A 22635-nucleotide genomic window follows, 5' to 3' on the forward strand; every position below is an offset into this window, starting at 1 on the left:
TTAGCAAAATCCTGTTTCAAAATAAAAAATAGAAAAGGGATAGGGGTGTAGATCAGAGGTACAGTGCCCTTTGATTAAATCCCTAGTGCCACAAAAATACAATAAAATAAAATAAAAATAAAAATTTAAAGGGCTGAGGATGTAGCTCAGAGCTAGAATGCCCCTGAGTTCAATCCCAAGTATCATAAAGTAAACAATCCACTTTCAGTGGAAATCAAGATAAAGACTAAAGCCCACCTCCTTCTACATATGCAGCCTTTTTCTGAGGATAAGTAAGGGGGCCTGCAGAATTGTTGCAATATGGGGTTAGAAATTATCTAGTAAATAGACTGAAGACCTTGGAAGAGAAGAGACTGACTCATCCAAGATGTGTCAGTATCAGTGCTGGGAAAATGACTGAGGTTAGGTGCTTGCTATAGTGTCAAACCCACACTGCTACTAATGCCAGCAGTAAAAAGCAGTGTGAGTAAAACCTAGCCACCTTTCCTAACTCCTTTCTCAGACTCTTCAATCCTGCCAGTTTTCTTAAAAGAAAAAAAAAATTTGATTGCATCATTCCTTCCACCTACAAGTGTCCAGTGGCTCCCCAGCATGTATACAGCAAAATCCAGACTCCCTGGAGGAATAACCTGCCCTCACCTACTCCTCTGGTCATGTGTACCGGCTTCCTGGCCCTGTCCTCTCCCGTTCATACTTTTTACTCCTCTTTCTGGGACCCCCGGCCCCTTCCCCATGCTCAATGATTCATTTTTATCCTTCAAAACTGAGCCTATATGCTGCCACCTCAAAGAATCCTTCTGGATCTTTTTCTCTTATGCCATACTCTATGCTCTTGCGTTTCATTGTTGTAATGTCTGCCACATTGATCGGCCTTCATTTTCCTCTATGTTTGACTATTCAACTGGGAGACCTGTGAGTGCAGAAAGAAGGTCACGTTCATTTTTATATCTTGCATATCCAATGTTTGTAATGGGTAGCTGCTCAATAAAACTCGTAGAACTGAATTGAACAGTAATAAACCCGGATAGTTGTGAGCCATAACAGAAAACTTAGGTGAGATTATATACCATGAGCCCTCACCACTGAGAAACTCACCTAGTTTGTCTATCTTCTGCCTGTTCTCCATAAGTATATGGAGAAAACGAAGAACTTGTTATTCCCTGTCAACAGCATTTTTTTCTTTCCATTGGCCCTTATTTGGGACATTGCCATTGCCTGTCAGGCATCATCCTTGTCTAGTTAGCAGCTACAGCATCTATGTGTCTGACCTTGTGCTCGGCTCTTCTATGTTTCTGGCTGCAAAGGACCCTGCTATTCAAGGCCTCCTCAACTCCTACTCACACCTGCATCTTCTTCTATCCAGTGACCAGATCTTTTCAGCACTTCCTATAGGTACTGCACATTAGCTATTTACTTTATGCTACTTTTATGGTTATTTTTCCTTCTGGGCATATTACACACCTATCAAACAAAGTTATAAGACCCTCAAGGGTAGGAACTGTATCTTTAGTTCCTAACTTTACGAAGAGCCTTAATAAAGCTTGGCTAATGATTTAGAGGACTTGGGGGTGTTTTTATGGAGAGGCGACGTGATTTCACAACCGGCTTCAGTGGGGTATATTTGGGAGGATGCTCATGGAGGCCAGTGAGGCCGGCTGTGGTCAGGGATTCTGGAACTCGAGGGCAACTTTGGGAATCATAATTGCACAACTTCATTAAAAGCAAATATCTCCCAGATGAGATGATTAGATTAGGTAAAGATTTTTACCCCAATTGCAGTGATTTATACACTTAATAAAATAGCAATTAAAATTTGGTTGGGATAAGAAGTAGTTTATCTGAAAGAATGGTCAAAATTTATAAAGGAAATTCTGAAAAAGTATACTGTAGGAAGCTGTCCATATTAGATCTTAAAGCATAACAAACTCTCATAGTTATATTTTAGTACTTACCCACAAACTGGAAAACATATTATTCTTTTATCACTTTATGTGCATGTGTATGTTTTATTTATCTTATGATGCAGATGTAAAAAAAAGCTAAGTAAACAATCTTATTTTTCTGTCTTTATTTGAACTATTGGTGGAACAAGCCTTAATTTGTTGCTCTCTTTCTCCTTCTCAGAGAAAGCATTGGATAGTATTTTTAAAAAAAAGAACAGTGGTACCTTCCCATACAAATTCAATGATAGGATTCCAGAGAAAACTCAATACTGTGGCAAGGGGCATATTTTTCTAGTAAATATTGCTGGGATGGTAGCGAGATGGAGGCGGGGATCAACTGAAGTCATCTAGTAAAAATGAATACCAAATGGATTGAATAATGAAGTAGAAAAGCCCAAACCAGAGTCCAACATGAAAAACTAGGCTGGAGCCGGGCGTGGCGGCGCAGGCTTGTAATCCCCGCGCTTGGGAGGCAGAGACAGGAAGATTGCACAGGTTTGAAGCTAGCTGTGCTGGCTTAAGAGACCCTGTTTCCAAAGATAAAAAGGTATAAAAAATGGGTCTGGGAGTTGGGAGTGTAGCCCGGAGGTAGAAGGGTTTCCAGGAACCCCAGTACCACCAAAAAAAAAAAAAAAAGAAAAAAAGAAAAAAAAGAAAGAAAAACTAGGCTGAGTATTTACCAGACTCTAGAGAAGGCATACTTTACATTTTAGGGGTCAGAAAAAGTAAATGAACATTTCATTGCACTTCATGACCTATAGTAAACACAGTGACCCTGTCCAGCATGGTGCCCCTAACAGTGACTGACACATGGTGTAACCACACGGAGCGTCTGTGGCGTGTGGATGTGCATACCTTTCAGTCTGATCAGCTGTGGGTTTCTGCAGGTGCGTATTTTGGCTTTCCATGAACCCTCGGAAGAGGGACCATAAGGGCCTTGTGGGACCATCAGGTGGCACTCCAACACTTCAGGGCTGTGATGTTCTTCACATACTATCAAAAGGAAGGCACAGAGGAGGATGCGATTGCAGAAGCAACAGGGAAGAAAGCAAATCTTGCTCAAGGATGTAAGGTGGAAAGGGGCATGGTGGGAGTGGATTTCTAGATGCTATTTCAGCAATCTTGATCTCTTTCTCCATGGTGGTAAAGAAAACAACTACTTCTGCTTCCTGTCCTTCTCTCTCCCTAAAAGGTGATGCCTGAGTGGTCCCCTGGAGAAGGAGCGCCTCCCTCTGGATTCTTGTTTGTTTCAAGGCTGCTCACTGCAGGGATTGAGGGACCCATGTCACGGTAGTCATGGCTGGCTTTCGTGGCTTCCTGAGAGCAGGGCTGTGTTTGACTCACCGTTGTACCCCCTGCGCTTAGCTCCAGTCAGCGTTAGAGTAGAAACTTGAAAATATTTGTCCAATGAACAAATCCACTTGTCTGCCAAGGACAATAGGAGCCAGTTCACTTCCCTCAGGTGCTTGTTAAGATGCACATGTCTGGGAACCACCCTGCACCTACTGACTTGAAATTTTTGGAGTTCGGTTTCAGAAAATTATGGTTAATTTCCCTCTGTCTGATATTTATAAACTGTACAGCTTGAGGACCACAAATCCAGACATTCTCAGGATGTTCAAGGTTGACAATGAAAGTCACAGTAATGCTCTCTTTTGATTTGGCTCTTGGTTTTGCTGGACCTCTCTTTCCTGGATTCTTGGCATTTTCTTTGCATATTTTTCAAGGTCTGCATATTAGTTTTCTTGTATTGTCATAATAAAATACTATATATTATGTGGCTTTAATAACAGGAATTTATTTTCTGACAATTCTGAAGACCATAAGTTTAAGATAAAGTTGTAGGCAGGGTTAGTACAGTTCAGAGGTCTGTCTCCTTGTCTTGTAGATGGACATCTTTATCCTCATGGATATTGTCTGTATCTTTCTCTTCTTATAAGGGGCCAGTCATATCAGATTTAAGCCTGCCCAAAGAGCCTCATTTTACCTTATTTATTTCTTTAAAGGCTCTGTTTCCAAAAATAGTCACATTCTAAGTTAGTGAAGTTAGGACTTTTTTTTGTGGTACTGGGGATGGAACCCATGGACATTCTACCTCTGAGTTACACCCCCACTCCTATTTTGTATTCTTTATTTTGAAACAGGGTCTCACTGAGTTGCAAAGGGCCTCATAAGTAGCTGAGGCTATGGGCAAACTGCAATCCTCCTGTCTCAGTCTCCCAAACGCTGGGTTTACAAGTGTGCACCACCACACCTGGTTCAGAGGTTCTTTCTTTCTTTCTTTCTTTCTTTCTTTCTTTCTTTCTTTCTTTCTTTCTTTCTTTTTTTTTTTGGTGGTACTGGAGTTCCTGGAAACCCTTCTACCTCCAGGCTACACTCCCAGACCTATTTTTATATTTTTATTTGGAAACAGGATCTCTTAAGCCAGTGAGGGTGTCTTTGAACCTGCGCGATCCTCCTGTCTCCACTGCTCAAGCGTGGGAATTAAAAGCATACTCCACCATGCCCAGCCAGAGGTTAGCACTTTAACATATGAATATTGTCAGGGAACAATTCAGCTCATAAGAATTTTTTTGACAGTGTAAACAGAATTAAAAGTTACTGATAGAATGGGATAAAATATTTCCAATTGCTATACCTGAAGGTATATTAATATTCCAAGTTGAAATCCTAAAAATTAGGAACAATAAAAGCAAACAATACAATTTAGAAATAGGTAAAAGGTAAAATAGGTAATGAATCTCTAAAGATTTTTATATGACCAATAAACACATGAATATCACTCATCATTATCATAATATAACTAATCATTAATGAAATACAAATGAAAACTATAGTGAAATACTACTTCACATTTGTTAGGATGGCTACTTAACATGAATTACCTTGCTCTAGCCTTTTACCTTGAATTTGTTACTATCTTTACTTATAAATTGTGTTTCTTGTAAGCAGCAGATTTTTAGTTTTAGAAAACTAAAACTCTGTACCCATTAAATTATTTCCCATTTTTCCTTGCTCCCAGTGCCTGGCAATTGCCCTTCTACTTTCTGTTTCTAGAAATTTAACCTTCTGGGAATCTCCTATAAGTGGAATCCATGCAGTATTTTGCTTTTTGCAAGTGGCTTGTTTTGTTTAACATTAATGTCTTCAAGGCTCCTCTAGGTTGTCCTTCCTGCCTTAGTGGCATAATAATAAGTATTGCTGACTTTCAAAATGTGCTTCCTTTTTAAGGCTAAATAATACTCCATTGTATCTATAGACCACATTTTGTTTCTCTATTCTTCTGTCAGTAGTCACTCGAGTTGCTTCCAGAAGCTTCCCTTCTACACCACAAGGCTTCATCATCTTCCATATGCCGGGCAGCTCACTCTCTACATCATATGCCCTTCTAGGACTTCCCCTGGACTGCTTGTCTGCCCAGCTGCCTGGTTTTTTGTTTTTGTTTTTGTTTTTGTTTTTGCCTACCAGCACTGGAACCTCCACCTGCCCACCCTAACTACCTGTCCAGCCAATGGGTGATGTGGGGGCTTGATTTCCAGTCTCCAGTTTCCCCCTTCTCCCCTGGCTGTCTCAGCTCACTGCTCCATGCCAGCCCTATCATGAACCCCATCATCTACAAAGAGCAGGATTTCTAAGGAGCAGTTCTGCCCGCATACAAATTACTAGGCAGATAAATCCTTCCTATCTCTTTTGAACATCCCTCTCAGGCATGCTGCTGCCTGACGCCGGGAAGCTCTTGTTACTATTAATAACTCTACAGTGCAGAGGGGAAGACGGAGCTGTACTCACAATAAAACAATGGTGAACTCAGTGCACGAACAAGGCACCGCAAACGACCGTCATGTATTCCGGATCCATGTGTCTCTAAGGTTAACTAACGTGTGGGAGTCAGTCTAATACTGAGCATTCTCTGAAAACATAGTGCCACAAAGAAAATACCAATAAAGACCGGAGAGTTCCACATGATAAGCTCCACCTAAGCTAGGGTTAGTTCACAGAATTCTGCACCCCTCTCTGAAGAAGCACAATAGGCAGGATTTGTTCATTGGACAAATATTTTCAAGTTTCTACTCTAACGCTGACTGGAGCTAAGCGCAGGGGGTACAACGGTGAGTCAAACACAGCCCTGCTCTCAGGAAGCCACGAAAGCCAGCCATGACTACCGTGACATGGGTCCCTCAATCCCTGCAGTGAGCAGCCTTGAAACAAACAAGAATCCAGAGGGAGGCGCTCCTTCTCCAGGGGACCACTCAGGCATCACCTTTTAGGGAGAGAGAAGGACAGGAAGCAGAAGTAGTTGTTTTCTTTACCACCATGGAGAAAGAGATCAAGATTGCTGAAATAGCATCTAGAAATCCACTCCCACCATGCCCCTTTCCACCTTACATCCTTGAGCAAGATTTGCTTTCTTCCCTGTTGCTTCTGCAATCGCATCCTCCTCTGTGCCTTCCTTTTGATAGTATGCCTTCTTAGCATTTTCACGAGCACAGATGATGGTCTTCAAGACACAATTTGAGAACCACTTGTCTGCCAAGGATAATAGGAGCCAGGAACGAAGACTAAGGAAATACAGGAAACTGCTAGTTCTCCTTCTTTCTCAAAAAATAATGCAAATCAATGCACCTCTCTTTGCTTTTCTCTTTGCTTTTCCCTTTAAACGCCTTGTGTTAAAATTCTTTTTAAATAATTTTATTTAAGAAGGCATTATAAATATCACTTTTACATGTCTTACTTTCTAAAGATTTTCAGTTCTTAATTTGGTCAAACCATGCAGTGGGCCAGGAAAAATAAAACAGGCATAATATTGGCAAATTACTCAAACTAGTCTAAAAGCAGATCTGCAACCCTTCTTTAACTTCTCCAAATGCTGTGTTTATGTTTTCAGAAATTTAGTTGTACTTCTACATCACATTAAATGCCATAAATATCTATGAATATGGCCTTTGTATACAAGTCAAAGTCATAAGGGTAAACATAATCTAAAGGACAAGTCTTTCATTTATGAAAGGGATTAAAAGGCAATCCATTTCTAGAAAAATACCACTTTTATTTGACATTACATGAGATCCTGGGTCTCTCCTGGTAAATGTCTTATCTAAACAGAATAGAGGGTAGGCTTAGTGAAAGATCACCTGCGTCATATCATGCTAGACAGTCAGTCCTCTGTATACAAGTGGGTAGCCTCTAAAAATTTCTCTGTAAGTTAGATATTATAGACTAGACTTTATTTTCCTCAAAGAAGTAATTTTATATGCTACACTACAAAAGCTTATTTTATCCTAATATAACCGAAATGGTATGATATTACAATAAAAATAATAAACTATCGTAATACTAACAAAGCAGGAAACTAATAACATTAAGAAACTATTTCACTTTTTCTATATACAGTATTTTGCACAATAGTATGAACCAAAAAGCATATTTAATTTGAAGAGGATAGAGACATAAATAAAAACTCTGGCATTCTGAAGAAGTCTTTATAGAAATTTCAAAATGTAATATTCACTATTAACATGTCTGACAGCCCGTCCCCTTCTCCCCTCCCCTCTTACATGGCCAGTTTTGCTTTCCTGGACTCAAGGGAATCACTGGAACTCTCTGAAGTTCAGCAGCAATGCATGGGTCACTTAGGGCTCTTGAATGATGAAAAGACCCTTGGGGAAGACAGCTGGGCCAGGCAGGCTCCCGCTGGAGCTGACTAGGGTCTATTATGACCTCACCCTACCTTGAAAAACATAGAAATAAGGTGAGAAAACTAAAAAAAAAACAAAACAAACAAACAAACAAACAAAAAACAGCGAAGTATTTTCTCTTAAACAGTTGAGTAAAAAAATAGAAAACACAGGAAACAAGGAAGGGAGATAAAAGAACAACTAAAAAATAGTCAACAACAGCAGCAATGCACATATTTTGAACATTTAAAATGTGTTCTCACTGCACCACCCAACATATATACACTGCTTTACATGATCTTCAAAATATAGCCAAGGGGTAAGTGTAATGGTATTATTATCTAAGTTCCATAGATGGGGAGACTAAAGCATGGAAAGCTCAATAATTTATTCAAAGTTATAGTCCTGAGTACTCACTTATAGTACTAAGAGCTAGATCCAAGACTTGAAGCAGTCCATCTAATACAGAGCCCATGGTTTTAAACAGTAGCCATTTATATGAGAAAATTACCCAAGGAAGAATTAACTAAGTTCAAAGATGAAAACTAGACAATAAATAGAAATCATGCTGTGTGAATAATTGCCTCAAAAGAAAAAAAAAAGGAAGCCATGGCCAAGAAGTAATACATTAGAAATTTACCAAGAAATTAGACACGTCCGGCTTGAGCTGGCATCAGTGGCCAAGGGCCTGATGACTGTTCTGAGGCCAGCCAGCGAGTGGCAAGAAGGGAAGGAGGGCAGGCAGCATGGTGATGAGCAGGTAAAGGGAGGTTATCATGTAATTGGCACCACCACGCAAGAACTCACAAATAAGATGTGCTTTACTTGCAGGTTGCCTGCACTGGGTTTATTTTAACCTTCAAGACATTTAAGTAAAGACAGCTACCTAATAAGGCTAAACACACACACACACACACACACACACACACACACACACACTTAACCAAGAGGCAGTGGCAACAACAGAAAATCTTATAAAAGAAATTCATGATGTGTTTCTACAGTTGAATTATACCATACTATCCCAGAATTCTGACCTTACTCTTAATAAGTAGTATTAATTAAAGTGTTGTGTTCTCTAAAGTCATTCCAAAGTTTAAAACAGCAAAGGGGTGAAGGTGATTATATTTCCCAGACATATTTATGAAAATGAGTCTTCTGACATCTAAACCTGCAGCTGCACATGACATGTAGAACTTCAACAAAAACCAGAGAGGAATTTAAGTATCCTCTCCCAACAAAGACCACCCTGTTCCCCACATTGAAAAGGGGGTCCCTGTTTATGATTTCTCTGCGGCTCTGAGCAGAATTAGGAAATGTTTCCATTTGCTCTACCAACATTACAGAGCCCAACTTAAACCTCAAGATGAAACTGACAAAGGCATGCTTAACTCCACTCCAGTCTAATTTCCCTTCATTGAAAGCTGCAGGGTAATGTCATGGGATCACCCTACAAATGGGGTGAGGAGCAACCCAGTAACCCATGGGAGTAGTAGCCTGCTCTCTTGGCAGGCTATACTTGTATCACCTCATGTTCAGAGGCTGGAACAAAGGACATCTCTGAGCTGACATGATATTAAGAAAGCCTCCTGCTTGCCTCCTGCCCCTGTGTGGCTTGCCAGAACAAACACAAGAAGTAATGGCTGAAGGTTCCACAAGGAAGTGTCTGACACTTAATGATCTGTAGAGTGATAGCGGTGCAGCTGAGAGGGAGGAGTATTAATAGAAGATATTCCCCTCACCTCTCAGTTATTCTTAGTCCTATCTTCTCTGGAAGAAATCATAAGGATAGTTTGATTCAAAAGGCCAATAATGTTCTTTCATAATCCAGGGCCACTAACTCCTTGCCTAATGGAGAGGAAAGGCAGAGGATTCTCCTCAAGAGATTTAAGAAGTCCTTCTTTTTAGAGCAGCATCCATAGAAAGGACCAGGACAAAACTCCCCTTTGGTCACTCTCAGCTGCTGTCAGGCCCTTTTCCCAGTTTTTTCCTCTTCCCCACATGGATAAAGTTAGAGGCCCAATCCTGTCTGTGGGAGTGTGACTGTAATGTGCTAGTCTGAGGAACAATGGTGGGTCCAGATGTCTGCCATTCTTATTAGCGCTGCATCTAGCCTCTTCTTTCTGGCATTTGTGCTATATCCCTGCATCAGACAGGATCTCTGCAGGAAACACTACCACAGAGCACTCTGGAGAGAGTTTTATAAAGTAATGCTGTTCAGAGATAGAGACACGATTAAGGGAAACCAAAAAGGGTTGGGGGTGTACCCCAGGCTAACGATGGTGGGAAGTGATTATCACTTCTAGTCCCATAAGTGTGAAGAGACCAAGCTTTTCATGACCTGGGAACTCTGCAGCCACAAGAGAGGATGTTTCCAGGAGCACAGTGGCCACCACGATGCTGCCTGGTGGGTGTGGGGAACCCCACTTGGGTTCCAGCACTCCATGCCAGACCACTCACCTGTGTAAACATTTTCATCCTACATCCAATAGCCAAACTGGGGTGCATTTCTACCCAGGCCCCCTCTGTCCTCACCTCCCTGGGTTTTGACACCTTCCACTCTGCAGTCCTTCTACACAGATGCTTGGCTTACTCCCTGTGGACTGCGACTCCAGGCACCAGACCACCTCTCACTGAGGTGCCCTGAAGTTCAACACCCTGTGTCGGGCCACCATCACCCCACATGAATGAATGCACCTCACGAGTCCAACACTCTGCCATGTGCTAACCCGGCTTCCTACCCCTACTGTCAGCAAAGATCCATTCCACATAATGGCTTTTGTCCAAGTAGGGAAGAAGGGAAAAGGAAGAGGATAAGAAAGAGGAGTAGACACGTCAATCTGATAGAAGGTAAACCAAGGGGCACTGTGTGGTTCACACCATAACCACCATGGTGAGCATGATGCCAATATACAGGAGAGCAGTCAAAGAGTTGCTGGGTGACAGACTTCAACTCCTGTATCCAATCATGCCTGAAACTAAAATATCACCATGTAAAGAAATACATTTTGTACTCAAGCCAGTTCCTGTTGGAAGTTTTGTCACTGGCAGAGTCCTAAGAGAGTCACTCTAGTGGTTAATCTAATTCTTAACTTGTGCCACGGTTCTAACAATTCACTGACCTTTACACTATACCTAATACTAAGTGCCCTAGAGTGTATTCAGATAGCTGGATTTTCATCTTACTGATTTGACACTAGCCTGGCACACTGTGAGCAGCTGTGAGCCATGGTTACTGTCTTTCTATCCCTTTCAACAGGACCTGACATTGAGCATGTACCCCATCTTGGCTGACTGAGACATGAGGTCATACCTTGCTTTTTGTAGGCTCCACTAAGGACTGAGGTTAAGTCGCTCTGCCTGAGCCTGACAGAAATGCTGAGCCCTGGAATGATCGTGGACATCCAAAAATAAGCCATCTGCTTGAACACTTGAAATGTCAGATCTTATGCTGATAGTGACAGTGAAAACAAACCCTACTGTGTTGTTGCAAGTGCCATGGGTTTTACATATGGCATTTCATTTAATTGCCACAACAGCCCCACCGATGGGTCCTATTATTGTTACTCCCACATTAGAAGGAAAGCCAAAGCTCAGGAAGTTTCCCTGACTGACCCAAAGGCACATGTCCAGTCAACGTCTGTGCCAGGGTTGTGCCTCAGTCTGCCCTTTGTCATAGCTACTCTTCTTTTTTTCTTTCTCTTTTAGATCATCTGTGATCATTTTTAAACATTTTTCATTGTGGTAAAGTGTACAAAACATAAAAGTAACCATCTTAACCATTTTAAGTGCACATTTTGTTTGTTTTGGTTTTTCATTTATTTTTTATTTTTATGTGGATCATATTGAAAATGGCATACATTCAGACAGTGCTTGGTGCCCTCCCCCCTTAAGTGCACATTTTGGTAATATTAAGTATATTAACATAGTCATGCAACCAATATCCAGAACAGTCAGATTTTTTTTGTAAGTTATAAATTGTGCATTCGTTTTTGGAGTGATCATCTTCTAGGAGCGAGATTCTATTCTCCATGTGGCCTAATCGGTTGTTTATAGTTTTAATTAATGCCTTTACTTCAATGATTGCATCCTTTATTCCATTTAGAGTCTTTCTAAATTGTTTTTGAAGGTCCTGTATTATTTCTACAGTTATATTCCTGACTTGATCTTCTGGAGATCTCTGAATTTCTGTGTTATCATGTTCTGATATTGTTGTGGCATTAACAACAGAACATGTGTTATCATGTTCTGATAAGGTTGTGGGCATTCATTGCTCTATTGTTGTTCCTCTTTCCCATGGTTTCAGAAGTTTGTGCCTTTTCTGGGTTCTTCCCCGGGTCACCACAACTTCACTTAGGGTGCTCTGGATCTCGAGTTTGTTGTAATCTCAGCCGCCACTACTCCTTTACTGGATTGTATTGCAAAGTCTCTGACCCAGGGAGTTAATTGAGGCTGCATGAGACCATGGGGATGCTGGGCTGGGTGTTTTTCCACAGGGAGCTGTGACTATGGTGTGGTATCTTTGCCACCACTACTCCTTCACTTGGTTGGAGTACAAAATCTCAGACTCAGGGAGATTATCAAAGCTGTGCAAGTCCCTGGGGGTGCAGTACTGATCTGGAGCTGTCGTGGGAGTCGTGAATTCGCCACCGCTGCTGGCAATATGGCGCCACTGCTATGCCCTCGGGTATGAGGCTGGTGTATTTCTTTTCTGGTTCTGAGCTCCATTCTGAGTCCCTGGAAGGTGTGATGAGCTTTGCCACTGGGAGTTTTAGACATTCTTTGTGCTGAAAGAAATGCTGAATTACACCCAAATGATCTGCAGCTGCTCACTGTAGCTCCTTGTCTACCTTTCCTCTCTGGAGCCTTTCCTCTGCTGTGAAACAAGTTGGTGCTGGTGCGGCTCCACCGCCACAATGCAGGCTGGTTTCTTTCTGGTCTCTGGTTGTTCTTCTAGTCTTCTTTTTCTCTATTCCTTGTGTTTACATTTTTTATTTCTCTGCTGATAGTGTTTTCTGGCTATGAAAGGCACTGGTTTTGTGGCAATAGAGATCGAGTGTTAGCAGGACTCATAAACACTGCTTTTCTCTGTTGCCATCTTTCCGGAAGTCTCAGCTCATAAGAATTTGGCTAGATCTTAAAACACTAAAAGTGAAAGATAACCATTGTCGATTTCTTATAAAGTTCCTTTTCCCATTCAGGCTCTGTCCATCAGAAGGAAAGTCTATTCCTGATTGAGCTCTCTCTTCTAAGGCAGCAGAGAGGAGATCAGGACAATGACAATTTGCTTTTCATCACCTCTTTACTTCCTAACATTGATTTTTTTTTTTATAGTACTGGGAGTTCCTGGAAGCCCTTCTACCTTAGGGCTACACTCCCAGACCTATTTTATATTTATTTGGAAACAGGGTCTCTTAAGCCAGCATGACTGGCTTCGAACCAGAGTGATCCTCATGTCTCCGCCTCCCAAGTGTGGGGATTACAAGAGTGCGCCACCACGCCCGGCTACATTCATTCATTTTAAGGAAAGAAGATTTAGCTGTTTTAAAATCAACTGCTCTAAATTACTCACTCAGGGTGGTGGTTCTCAAAGACAACCTGAAATATCAAAACTCTTCTCATAATTAATATTAAAAAGCAGTCTTTTCCTTTTCTGCTTGGTGTGTTGGTCATCTTTGAATTACTATAATGAAATACCCGAGATAACTAACTTACAAGGAGAAAAGGTTTATTTTGGCTCATACTTTGAATATGACAGTGTAAGATAAAGTGGCCTAATTGCTTTGGGCCTCTGTTGAGGCAGCACATCACCTTGGGATTGGGGGCAGAACAAAACTACACTTTCATGAACTAGAAGCAAAAAGATGAAGAGGAGACCAGGGTCTCTCAGTGACTTTGAGGGAGTCCCCCCAGTGACCCGAGGACCTCCACAAGGTCCCATCTCTTCAAACTTCCACCACCTCCCAGTAGTGCACACCACGCTGGGGGCTAAACCTTAATATATGGAGCTTTGGAGAACATTTGACATCCAAAGTGTAGCAATGAATGATGTTTACACTGATAGTGCAAGAGCAGTAGTGACCAAAATCCTTCGTGCTTTAGCATGACTTAAGGCAGTAGCACCAGACTCCATTGTAATCATTATAATTTCACTACTGAGCATTTGCATTGCAGGAAGAAGAAGAAGAAAAAAAAAACCTGTTTCACTTGAGAATGCCCTTGATGGAAGAGTAAACATGATTAAGTTTGCCAGATCTCAACCCACAAGTATGCATCCTTTTAGCATTCTGTGTGATAAAATGAGAAGTACGCATGAGGCACTTTTGTTGAGTTCAAATGTTCAGTGGCTGTCGTGGGGAAACGCACCTGTGTGATTGAATTATAAGCTGAACTTGCCTCTGTTTGAAAGCAATTTCCTTAAAGTATTTGTTGCCTATGATAAAATCTGAGTTTCAAAGGGAAAATTTGAATTTTGAAAACTGTATCTGTTGCAGTGATCTTAATAGCTTATCAGCAGTTGAATTTTTCTTGTGAGATTTGTGATTAATAAATATGATTTTTAGGTGCTAGGTAATGATGTGGGTCCATATTGGGAGCTGGGAATAACTCACTGAACCATGGTTTTAAAAACGACGAATGCAGTTATAGAAGATCTATTCAAAGTGCGAGATGGAGCAACAAATGTTTATGTTACAAAGTATAACATGTTTGTGATATGATTTCAGGCTCTCCATTGCAACTAACCCTTAAGAAATTGCCACTTGTTTTCTAATACTTGTTTCTTTCTAACTACATATCTTAGGTTGCATTTTATTTATTTATTGCAAACAAAGACCTATGAAAATAAGTTAAATGCAAAACAGATATGAGAATCTAGTTATCTTCTATTTAAAAATCATTCAAGAGATTTGCAAAAATGTAAATGCTATCTTCTCTTATTTTGTTTTGATATATACATAAAACAAAATATATTTCATGTAATGGGATTATTATTACTACTTAAAAGTGAATTCATAAATACATATTTAAAGTTTTTCATTTCTAATTTTAGAATAGTGAATATCAATGGATAAAATAATTGTTTGGAAGCCCTAATCTATGTTTTTTTTTTTTTTTTTTTTTTTTTTTGGTGGTACTGGGGGTGGAACCCAGAGGCTTTCTACCTCCAGGCTATACTCCCAGACCTATTTTTTTTTTTTTTTTTTTTTTGGTGGTACTGGGGTTCCTGGAAGCCCTTCTACCTCCGGGCTACACCCCCAGACCTATTTTATACTTTTTAATTTTTGGGAACAGGGTCTCTTAAGCCAGCGGGGCTGGCTTCGAACCAGCGCGATCCTCCTGTCTCTGCCTCCCAAGCACGGCGTTTACAAGCGTGCGCCACCACACCTGGCCTCCTAGAACTATTTTATATTTTACTTGGAAACAGGGTCTCACTATGTTGTTGAAAGCCTCACTAAGCTGCTGAGGCTGGCTTCGAACCTGCGCATTCCTTCTGTCTCAGCCTCCCAAGCGCTGGGATTGCAAGTTTGTGCCACCATGCCTGGCCTAATCTATGTTTTTAAGACTGTGAAAGGATTTTGTTAGAGGTTAGGTCTGGAATATCCCCCCCAAAGCTCATGCATTAAGAGCATTTCCCCAGTGAAGCATGGCTGAGAGGTGGAGCACGACAGGAGGTATGGGCTGGAGAACTGTGTGTCCCTGGTGCCTCACCTCCTCCAGCTCTCTGCTTCCCAGCCACCATGAGCTGAGCAGCTTTCTCCTCTATGCCCTGTCCCCATGATGTTTATGCCCAGGAGCCAGCCATCCATGGACTTATCCTCTGAAACCATGAGCCAGATATACCTTTCCTCCTTTAAGACATTCTTGTCAGATCTTTTAGTCACAGTGATGAAAAAGCTAACACACAGACCAAGAAGTTTGAGACTGCTGACTTAGGAAGACATTTTTTTTCTAGCTATGCTGTAGTAATTGGCTGAGTTAACTTTGATTCATGGTACACTTATGGCCCAATATATTCACTATCTGAGTACAAAATAAAGTAAGCCTGACTTTTACTATTTTCTCATTATTTAAAACTACTATTAATATTCTGTGGGAGGGGGGGAAGGGAAAATGGGGGCGGGGGAAGAGGGCACCAAATATAGTTTAAATGTATACCATTTATGTTCAATAAAAAATTTGTTTAATAAAAATATTTTTATGCAAAGTTTAATGCCTGCTTTATTTTTCCTAATTCCACATTAGTTTAGATAATCATGAGCAAACTGGAAAGAAAAAAAGCCCTGTGCATAAACTGATGTTTTCAAGGCTTTGTTTTAGTCTAATAAAAATTTATTTAAATTAGCAGAGATTAAAATCTGTCCTATAGAAACACACTTGGAAATACTGCCTTAAGTTTGCTCTTTTTTCACTGTGCCTCTGTTTTCTCTTTCTTCAATTTTTAAAATAGATTTATTGGTGCATTTTTTTCACATCACAATGTACTTCATAGTGAGAGTGGCATTCATGCACCAGGGCATCTCTTCTCTCCCTCTCCTTTCCTTTCTTCCTTGCCTCTGCTTTTATTCACCCCCTCCCCATTTTCCTCTGCCTTATTATAGCTGCAAGTATTTCTTTCTATGCTGCAGTTTTGGTTTCTGCCAGTGTCCTCTAGGAAAAGATGCTGAACTGGTAAATATGAACAAGACATTGACAAAGTGTAGGCTTGACTTCGCATTCTCAGCTCTCGGACTTAAAGTGGGTTTCCATCCAGTGTGTTAAAATACAATAGTGGCATCTGTGCTGTATTTTTATCCTTAGATTTCTGGAGTCTGCGAGGGAAGGTTAGGGGAAATAATTTTTTTTTTTACTTAAAATGTATACTTTTTAGAAGAAATGACTTCAGAATAAATTTTACCATTGCATTGTTTCTCATAGATTTCTTTTTCATTTTTCCCCTAGTCCAAAAGTCATTCCCGAGTTGGCCTGAAATCGAGCACCAAGCAAAAGGTATGTTTTATTCCCTTCTGCATCGCTCCTTTAAGAAATAATTATTTTTGGTGTGTGTTTCTTTCCAAAAAGAATTACTTGTCTTTGGAAGTCAGGATATATCTAGAAACAGCATTTTAAATTTTTAAAAAAAATTTTTTTCTTTGTCTTCATAGTATTAAAACTGAAATTGGGTAGACATCCTTGGAATAAAACAGAATTTGAGAGAGATTGTTGAAAATCAATGACAGAAGCTGAGAATCCTAATTTAAAGGAATTTGAAAAAGTGAGTCAGTGGAACTAGATTCCCTTCTGTTATTTTAAGCCCTTCCCAGTGGTAGAATCTTTCCAATCTCAGTTTATACTTTTTCTGAACTTCATTCCCTAAGATTCTGGGTGACCTTCGCCTATGGCCTGTGATGAATTGGTTGAAACATGAGCTCTGTGAGTAAGAAAGAATAGGTTTTAATCTTGGTTCTCTCATATTGTCATGTGACCTCAGACATATTTGGGCGAAGATGATCAGATTCCCTGGAGTGGTATATCTTAAGGATAAAATGAGATCATATATGTGGAAGCATTTCTATTTCAGTGTCTAGCACAAAAGAAGTACTTAATAATTTTTAAAAATCGATATTTCATTGATTGTTTTAAATAAAAACCATAGAAAATTGGAAGTTATTCCTCAGGTATACATATATTTAAATTATATTAATTTCTTGTGACACATGGAATAACGCTATACATGGATTTTTTTTTTTTTTTTTGTGGCACTGGAAATGGAACCCAGGGGCATTCTACCTCTGAGCTATATCCCCAGCTCTATTTTTATTCTTTATTTTGGAACAGGGTCTCACTGAGTTGCAGAGGGCCTCACTAGGTAGCTGAGGCTGTCCGTGAACCATGATCCTTTGGTCTCAGCCTCCCCAATGCTGGGATTATAAGCATGCACCACCATGTCTGGCTCTTATTCTTCAATTTTTGAAACAGGGTCTTACTGAGTTGCAGGGGGCCTCACTAAGCAGCTGAGGCTGTCTGCGAACCATGATCCTCTTGTCTCAGCCTCTCAAGTACTGGGATTAGAAGCGTGCACCACCACACCTGGCTTTACACATGGATTTTTTAGAGATTGGTGAGGCTTGTGTTCAATTTTAGAGAGGTTGGTGTTCTTGCAAAACATTTTGGGCAACTGACATATTACTTCAGAACACCTTTCTTGATGTCTGTTGTCAGAGAAAATACCTTGCAGGAATGTAGAACATCTGAGAGGGGCTTAAGAAGGTAGAAAGAGGTGATGGGTATGGAAGCACTGTGTAGATAGTTGCTATTTTTATTAGAGAAGTATCATGTTGATTGGGAAGACAGACCCCAGCCAGCTCCAGTACTTAGCAGTCAGTAACACTCACATCAATAGAGCAAACCCTGTGCTCCAGCTACCCCAGGAATGCTCTACCATGATTAACTCATTTAATACTCTCAACAGTCTTCTGAAGTAGGTGTTCTTGTATCCCTCAGGGTGTGCCTGGAGAAGGAACTCACACCAGTAATTCCAACAGAGAACTTAAATAGAAAAAAAAACTGCATGTATGTTAGGATCACCTTGAACGACATTATGATGTGAGACTATAATGCACCAATAAAACTTGAAAAAAGAATAGGAAGAACTGTTGGTCATGTGTAAAGTCATTGACTAGGTAATAAAAAGGATACAAAGAGAATTAGCTATAAGGTATCATGAAGTAGCAATTCCAGGAAGCTGCTGCCACCCATATAGCTGAGGGAACAAAGGAAAGAGTTGGGATTACTAAAATTTCTTACACACTTAAAGGAGCTGCGCATAGAGCTGACATCCAGAGCTCTGGGGAGGGGTTTTGGCTTGGAAATGCTGTTGTCCCTGAGGGGCACACAAAGTGCTGTAATCCAATGGGTCTTCAGAGAGGAGAGTTCCATTTTTCAGATGAGAAAACCAAGGCACAGATGTTTTGTTCCTTCAAAGTCACACAGCTAGGAAGGGCAGGTTCAGAACTTAAGTCTAATTAGTCTGGCTCCAAAGTTCATGCTCTTAATGACTTAACCAAGTGACCATGGACAAAAACATTTCTCCGCATCTTTTAAAATCTGCAAAAGGGAGATGATAATTTTTAGCTTGTGGGTTTGTTGTAGGATTGAATAAAATAAGCAATGTGTCTGTGATACTTCCTAGCACACAGTAAGTGCACAGTAAATACTAACTCTTGTTAGATATGGCATTTTTTGGGGGTATAGAAATTTCTTTCTGCCTCCATGACTATATGTGTAGTTTTGAGAGTATTGCTTTTCTTTGCCTTGAGGTATTCCCTTTTTCATTGTATTGCTTATTTAGTTGATTATAATTGCACCAATTTAGCATATTTTAACATCTTCTGTGTTTGAAAGTGAACAGTAAACAAAGATGGTAAAACTGGAAATTGATCGGGGGAAGCCTTATTAATGATGTCCTTAAACTCAGAATTTATCAGACATGAACTAAGAGCATTGAGTTATTCTTTCACTTTATATTTTAAGCAGTGGGATAAATCATTGAATTCAATTATTTATTTATTGGATACCTAGTTGTACTACACATTGTGTTGATTATTTATCAGGGGAGATGTAAACACTGACGCATGGATCCTGTCCTCAAGACTGTTGCTGTTAGTGGAGGAGCAGGTTGCAATAGCTCGGCTGACCATTCTCCCCCATGTAGTCTTATTCCTGATGTGTGTGTGTGTGTGTGTGTGTGTGTGTGTGTGTGTGTGTTGTTAGATAAACACAGTGCTATTGTGTGGGTAAAATATGTACCAAGCCTGCTACAGAGTTGACCTATGTCCGGAGGAGATTTATAGGTGTAGCGATAAGGCAGTTGCCACTCCTGATGGACAGCCGTGGAAAGCCAGGGCCTTAGGGCCCTGTAGTAGCTAGCTGTGGTGAGATCAGCCACCTATCTTGTGTAAATCCCCTTTATGCTCACTTTCCTTTGGTTTCAAAGCGTTAACTGCCTTAGTTGTCCTAAGGCAAGTAAGGGGATTGCTTTCTTTATTTATGTACTGAGGCCACAGCATTAAGGGAAAGTGGGCCTTGGAAGACAGCCAGTTAGTGGTGATATCCAGGATTTTCCTCAGAGAGATGCGAAGTCATAGTCATGTTGTCAAAGTCATAATAGGTGTTGCTGATCTTTCTAGAAATTCTGGTGAAAGTCAAAGACATTAGATCATACTAAGGCATAGTCTGTAGGACAGGGGATTACTCAAAACCTGCCCTGGAGCCCCAGGGATCAGGGAAGCAGAGGAAAATAAATGCATGGAGGGCAAAGACAGAACATGTCCTTCCAAGTGTCGAGCGTCAGTGAGTGGGGCTGAGACGAATCAGACTGCTCTTCCACAAAACCCACTTGCTACTCCCTGAGTATCTTTTCAAGATGAATAATAATCTTCCTAGTAAACATAGCATGTAATTGGTGTTCTGGCCACTTTGCAAACATTCAGTGGTGGCGCTGTTAGTAAAATAAAAAATTAATAAGATATTATAATTATTACAATAAATTAATAAAATATTAAAACTTAATAAAAATTAAATTTCATTTAATTTTTAAAATAGTAGACTTTAATTTTTTAGAGCAGTTTTAGGTTCACAGCAAATTGGAGCAGAAGCACCAGAGATTTCTCATGTGTCCTCTGTCCCCACACATGCTTAGCCTCCCCATTGCCAATGCTCACCAGAGAGGCACATTTGTTTCTGTTGAGGAGTTACGTTTTCATTACTATCACCCAAAGTCCATACCTTGTTGTAGGGTTCACTCTTGGTGGAATACATTCTCTGGGTTTTGACAAATGTGTAATAACATGTATCTCCCATTACAGTATTATACACATTGCTTTCGCTGACCTAAAAATCCTCTGTGGTTAACTTTTCCTTCCCCTGACCCCTTGGCAACCACTGATCTTTTTACTGACCCTATCATTTTCCCTTTCCCAGAAAATCATATAGCTGGAATCATGCACTAAACTTTTTATATTGGCTGCTTTCATTTAATAATATGCCTTTATATTTTCTCCATATCTTTTCACAGCTAAACAGTTAGCTTTTTTCAAATACTGAAAAATATTTCTCTGTTTGGATGTACCAGTTTACTTAATCCACTGGTCTCCTGTAGGGAATCGTGGTTATATCCAAATTGTGTGTGTGTGTGTGTGTGTGTGTGTGTGTGTGTGTGTGTACGTACACATAAGCTTTCGACTCCTTTGGTAGATACCAAAGAGTGTGATTACTGGGTTGAATGGTTAAGAGTATATTCAGTTTTGGAAGACAGTGCTAAACTGTCTTTCAAAGTGGTGGTACCATTTAGCATTTTCACGAGCAATAAGAGTTCCTGTTGTTCACATCCTTACCTGCACTTGGCGGTGTGGGTGTTCTGGATCTGGGCCATTTTAATGGGATATGGACACAATGACATTTTACTCAGCCATAAAGAAGAACAAAATTATGTCATTTATAGGGAAATGGATGAAACTGGAGACCAGTATGCTAAATGAGATTAGTCAGTCACAAAAAATAAATAGGCTGCTCTATTAGGGAGAAGCTAGGGTCATAGATGGAAGAAGTTAGGGAGAAAATGGGTCATAGAAGGAACTCTCAATGAAGAAGGAGAAACTACAGATGAACAAATAAGGCGACCTACATGAGGGGAATGGGAGAGGGGAAGAGGGAAGTGTACATGATGTATATTCACAAACAAATCAAAGTCAATCACTAAGCCAAATATGAGGGGGGGGATGGGGAGGGATTTCGGGATGGGCTAAATGAGTGATGTGTTCATGTATGCCTCTACCATCTTGTACTCCACTAAGATGTATGACTACAGTGCACCAATAAAAAGAAAAAAAATACAAAAAATTAAAAAGTGTAATGGGTGGATAGTAGTATCTTGTTGTTGTAATTTGCATTTCCCTGATGATATGGAATATGGGACATATTTCATTTGCTTTGTATTTTTTTTTCTTTTTTTGGTGAAGTGTCTGCAAAAGCCTTTGGCCAATTTTTTAACCTTATTTTTATCTTATTGTTGAATTTTAAACCATCTTTATGTGTTTTGGATAACAGTTTCTCATCAGATGTGTATTCTTCAAATATTTACTCCCTGTTTACATCCTGTCTTTTCAGTATCTTCACAGGGTCCTTTACAGAGTGGTTCTCACATTGTTGTCCAGGCTGGTCTTGAACTTATGGGCTCAAGTGATCCTCTTACTTCAGCCTCTCAAGTAGCTGAGACTGCAGGCATGTGCCATCATGCCTGGCTGAACTTTTTAATTTTAATGAAGTCAAGCTTATCCATTCTTTCATGGATCAAGCCTTTAAGCCTTTGGTGTTTTTATTTCCTATCACCAGAAAGAAAATTAAATTGCCAAAGCCTTTCATTAGTAGAGTGTTTCGACTATTATTGGTCTCCCACCCAAACATTTCTCTGTGTTCAGTGATCTTGAGTTTACAATATCCTTTCTCTTATCAAAACCATCTTTTCAGGTCAGATAAATAAATTCAAAGTAAGTTGTACTTGAATTTTATGGCTTCAAGTCTAATATTTCCTAAGGCTATTTACATTTCAATAGGTGGCAGAGCTGTTAAAATTGAATTTCAGGAGTGGAATTTTTGGCATCAGCAAGCAGAGTACCATTCTTATTGGTAGAAAGATCTTATCCTTGCTCCTAAAATTACATTGTTTACCTCTAAGTTCAATTCAGAAGGAGACATGAACTGGTTAGATGACCTAGGTCACAATGTATATAGTTGACAGGGAGCCAATATTCCAATTTGGAGCACTCAGGTTGGCAAGTTTTTATTAAGCACGTGATTATCTCTTCCTTCCATCCGAATTCCTGATCAACCTCTTTTTTTATGAGTGTAATATCCCTCTTTTCCATCCAACTCTAAGCTTTCCTCCAAACAGAGAAATTGTGTTTTGTTATATGTATATCTTACCCCTACCCACTTTGCCCTTACATCTAGTATCTAAGAGCTTTGTAAATGTTAAGAAC

General features: G+C 40.1%; 1 protein-coding gene across 2 annotated transcripts in view; it reads left to right on the top strand.

Moving 5' to 3' along the window:
- Nucleotides 1-22635, top strand: part of RASGEF1B (RasGEF domain family member 1B) — a gene marked incomplete at both ends in the record, with an annotated part of 588531 nt that overhangs the window by 100279 nt on the left and 465617 nt on the right. For both annotated transcript variants that reach the window (XM_080697454.1, XM_080697455.1), the window contains one exon: nt 16559-16606. In XM_080697454.1, coding sequence (XP_080553580.1) covers nt 16559-16606 — 48 coding nt within the window. The remainder of the gene's footprint in view (nt 1-16558; nt 16607-22635) is intronic.

The sequence above is a fragment of the Muscardinus avellanarius genome (assembly GCF_963383645.1).
Source record: "Muscardinus avellanarius genome assembly, chromosome: 6".
Classification (NCBI taxonomy): domain Eukaryota; kingdom Metazoa; phylum Chordata; class Mammalia; order Rodentia; family Gliridae; genus Muscardinus; species Muscardinus avellanarius.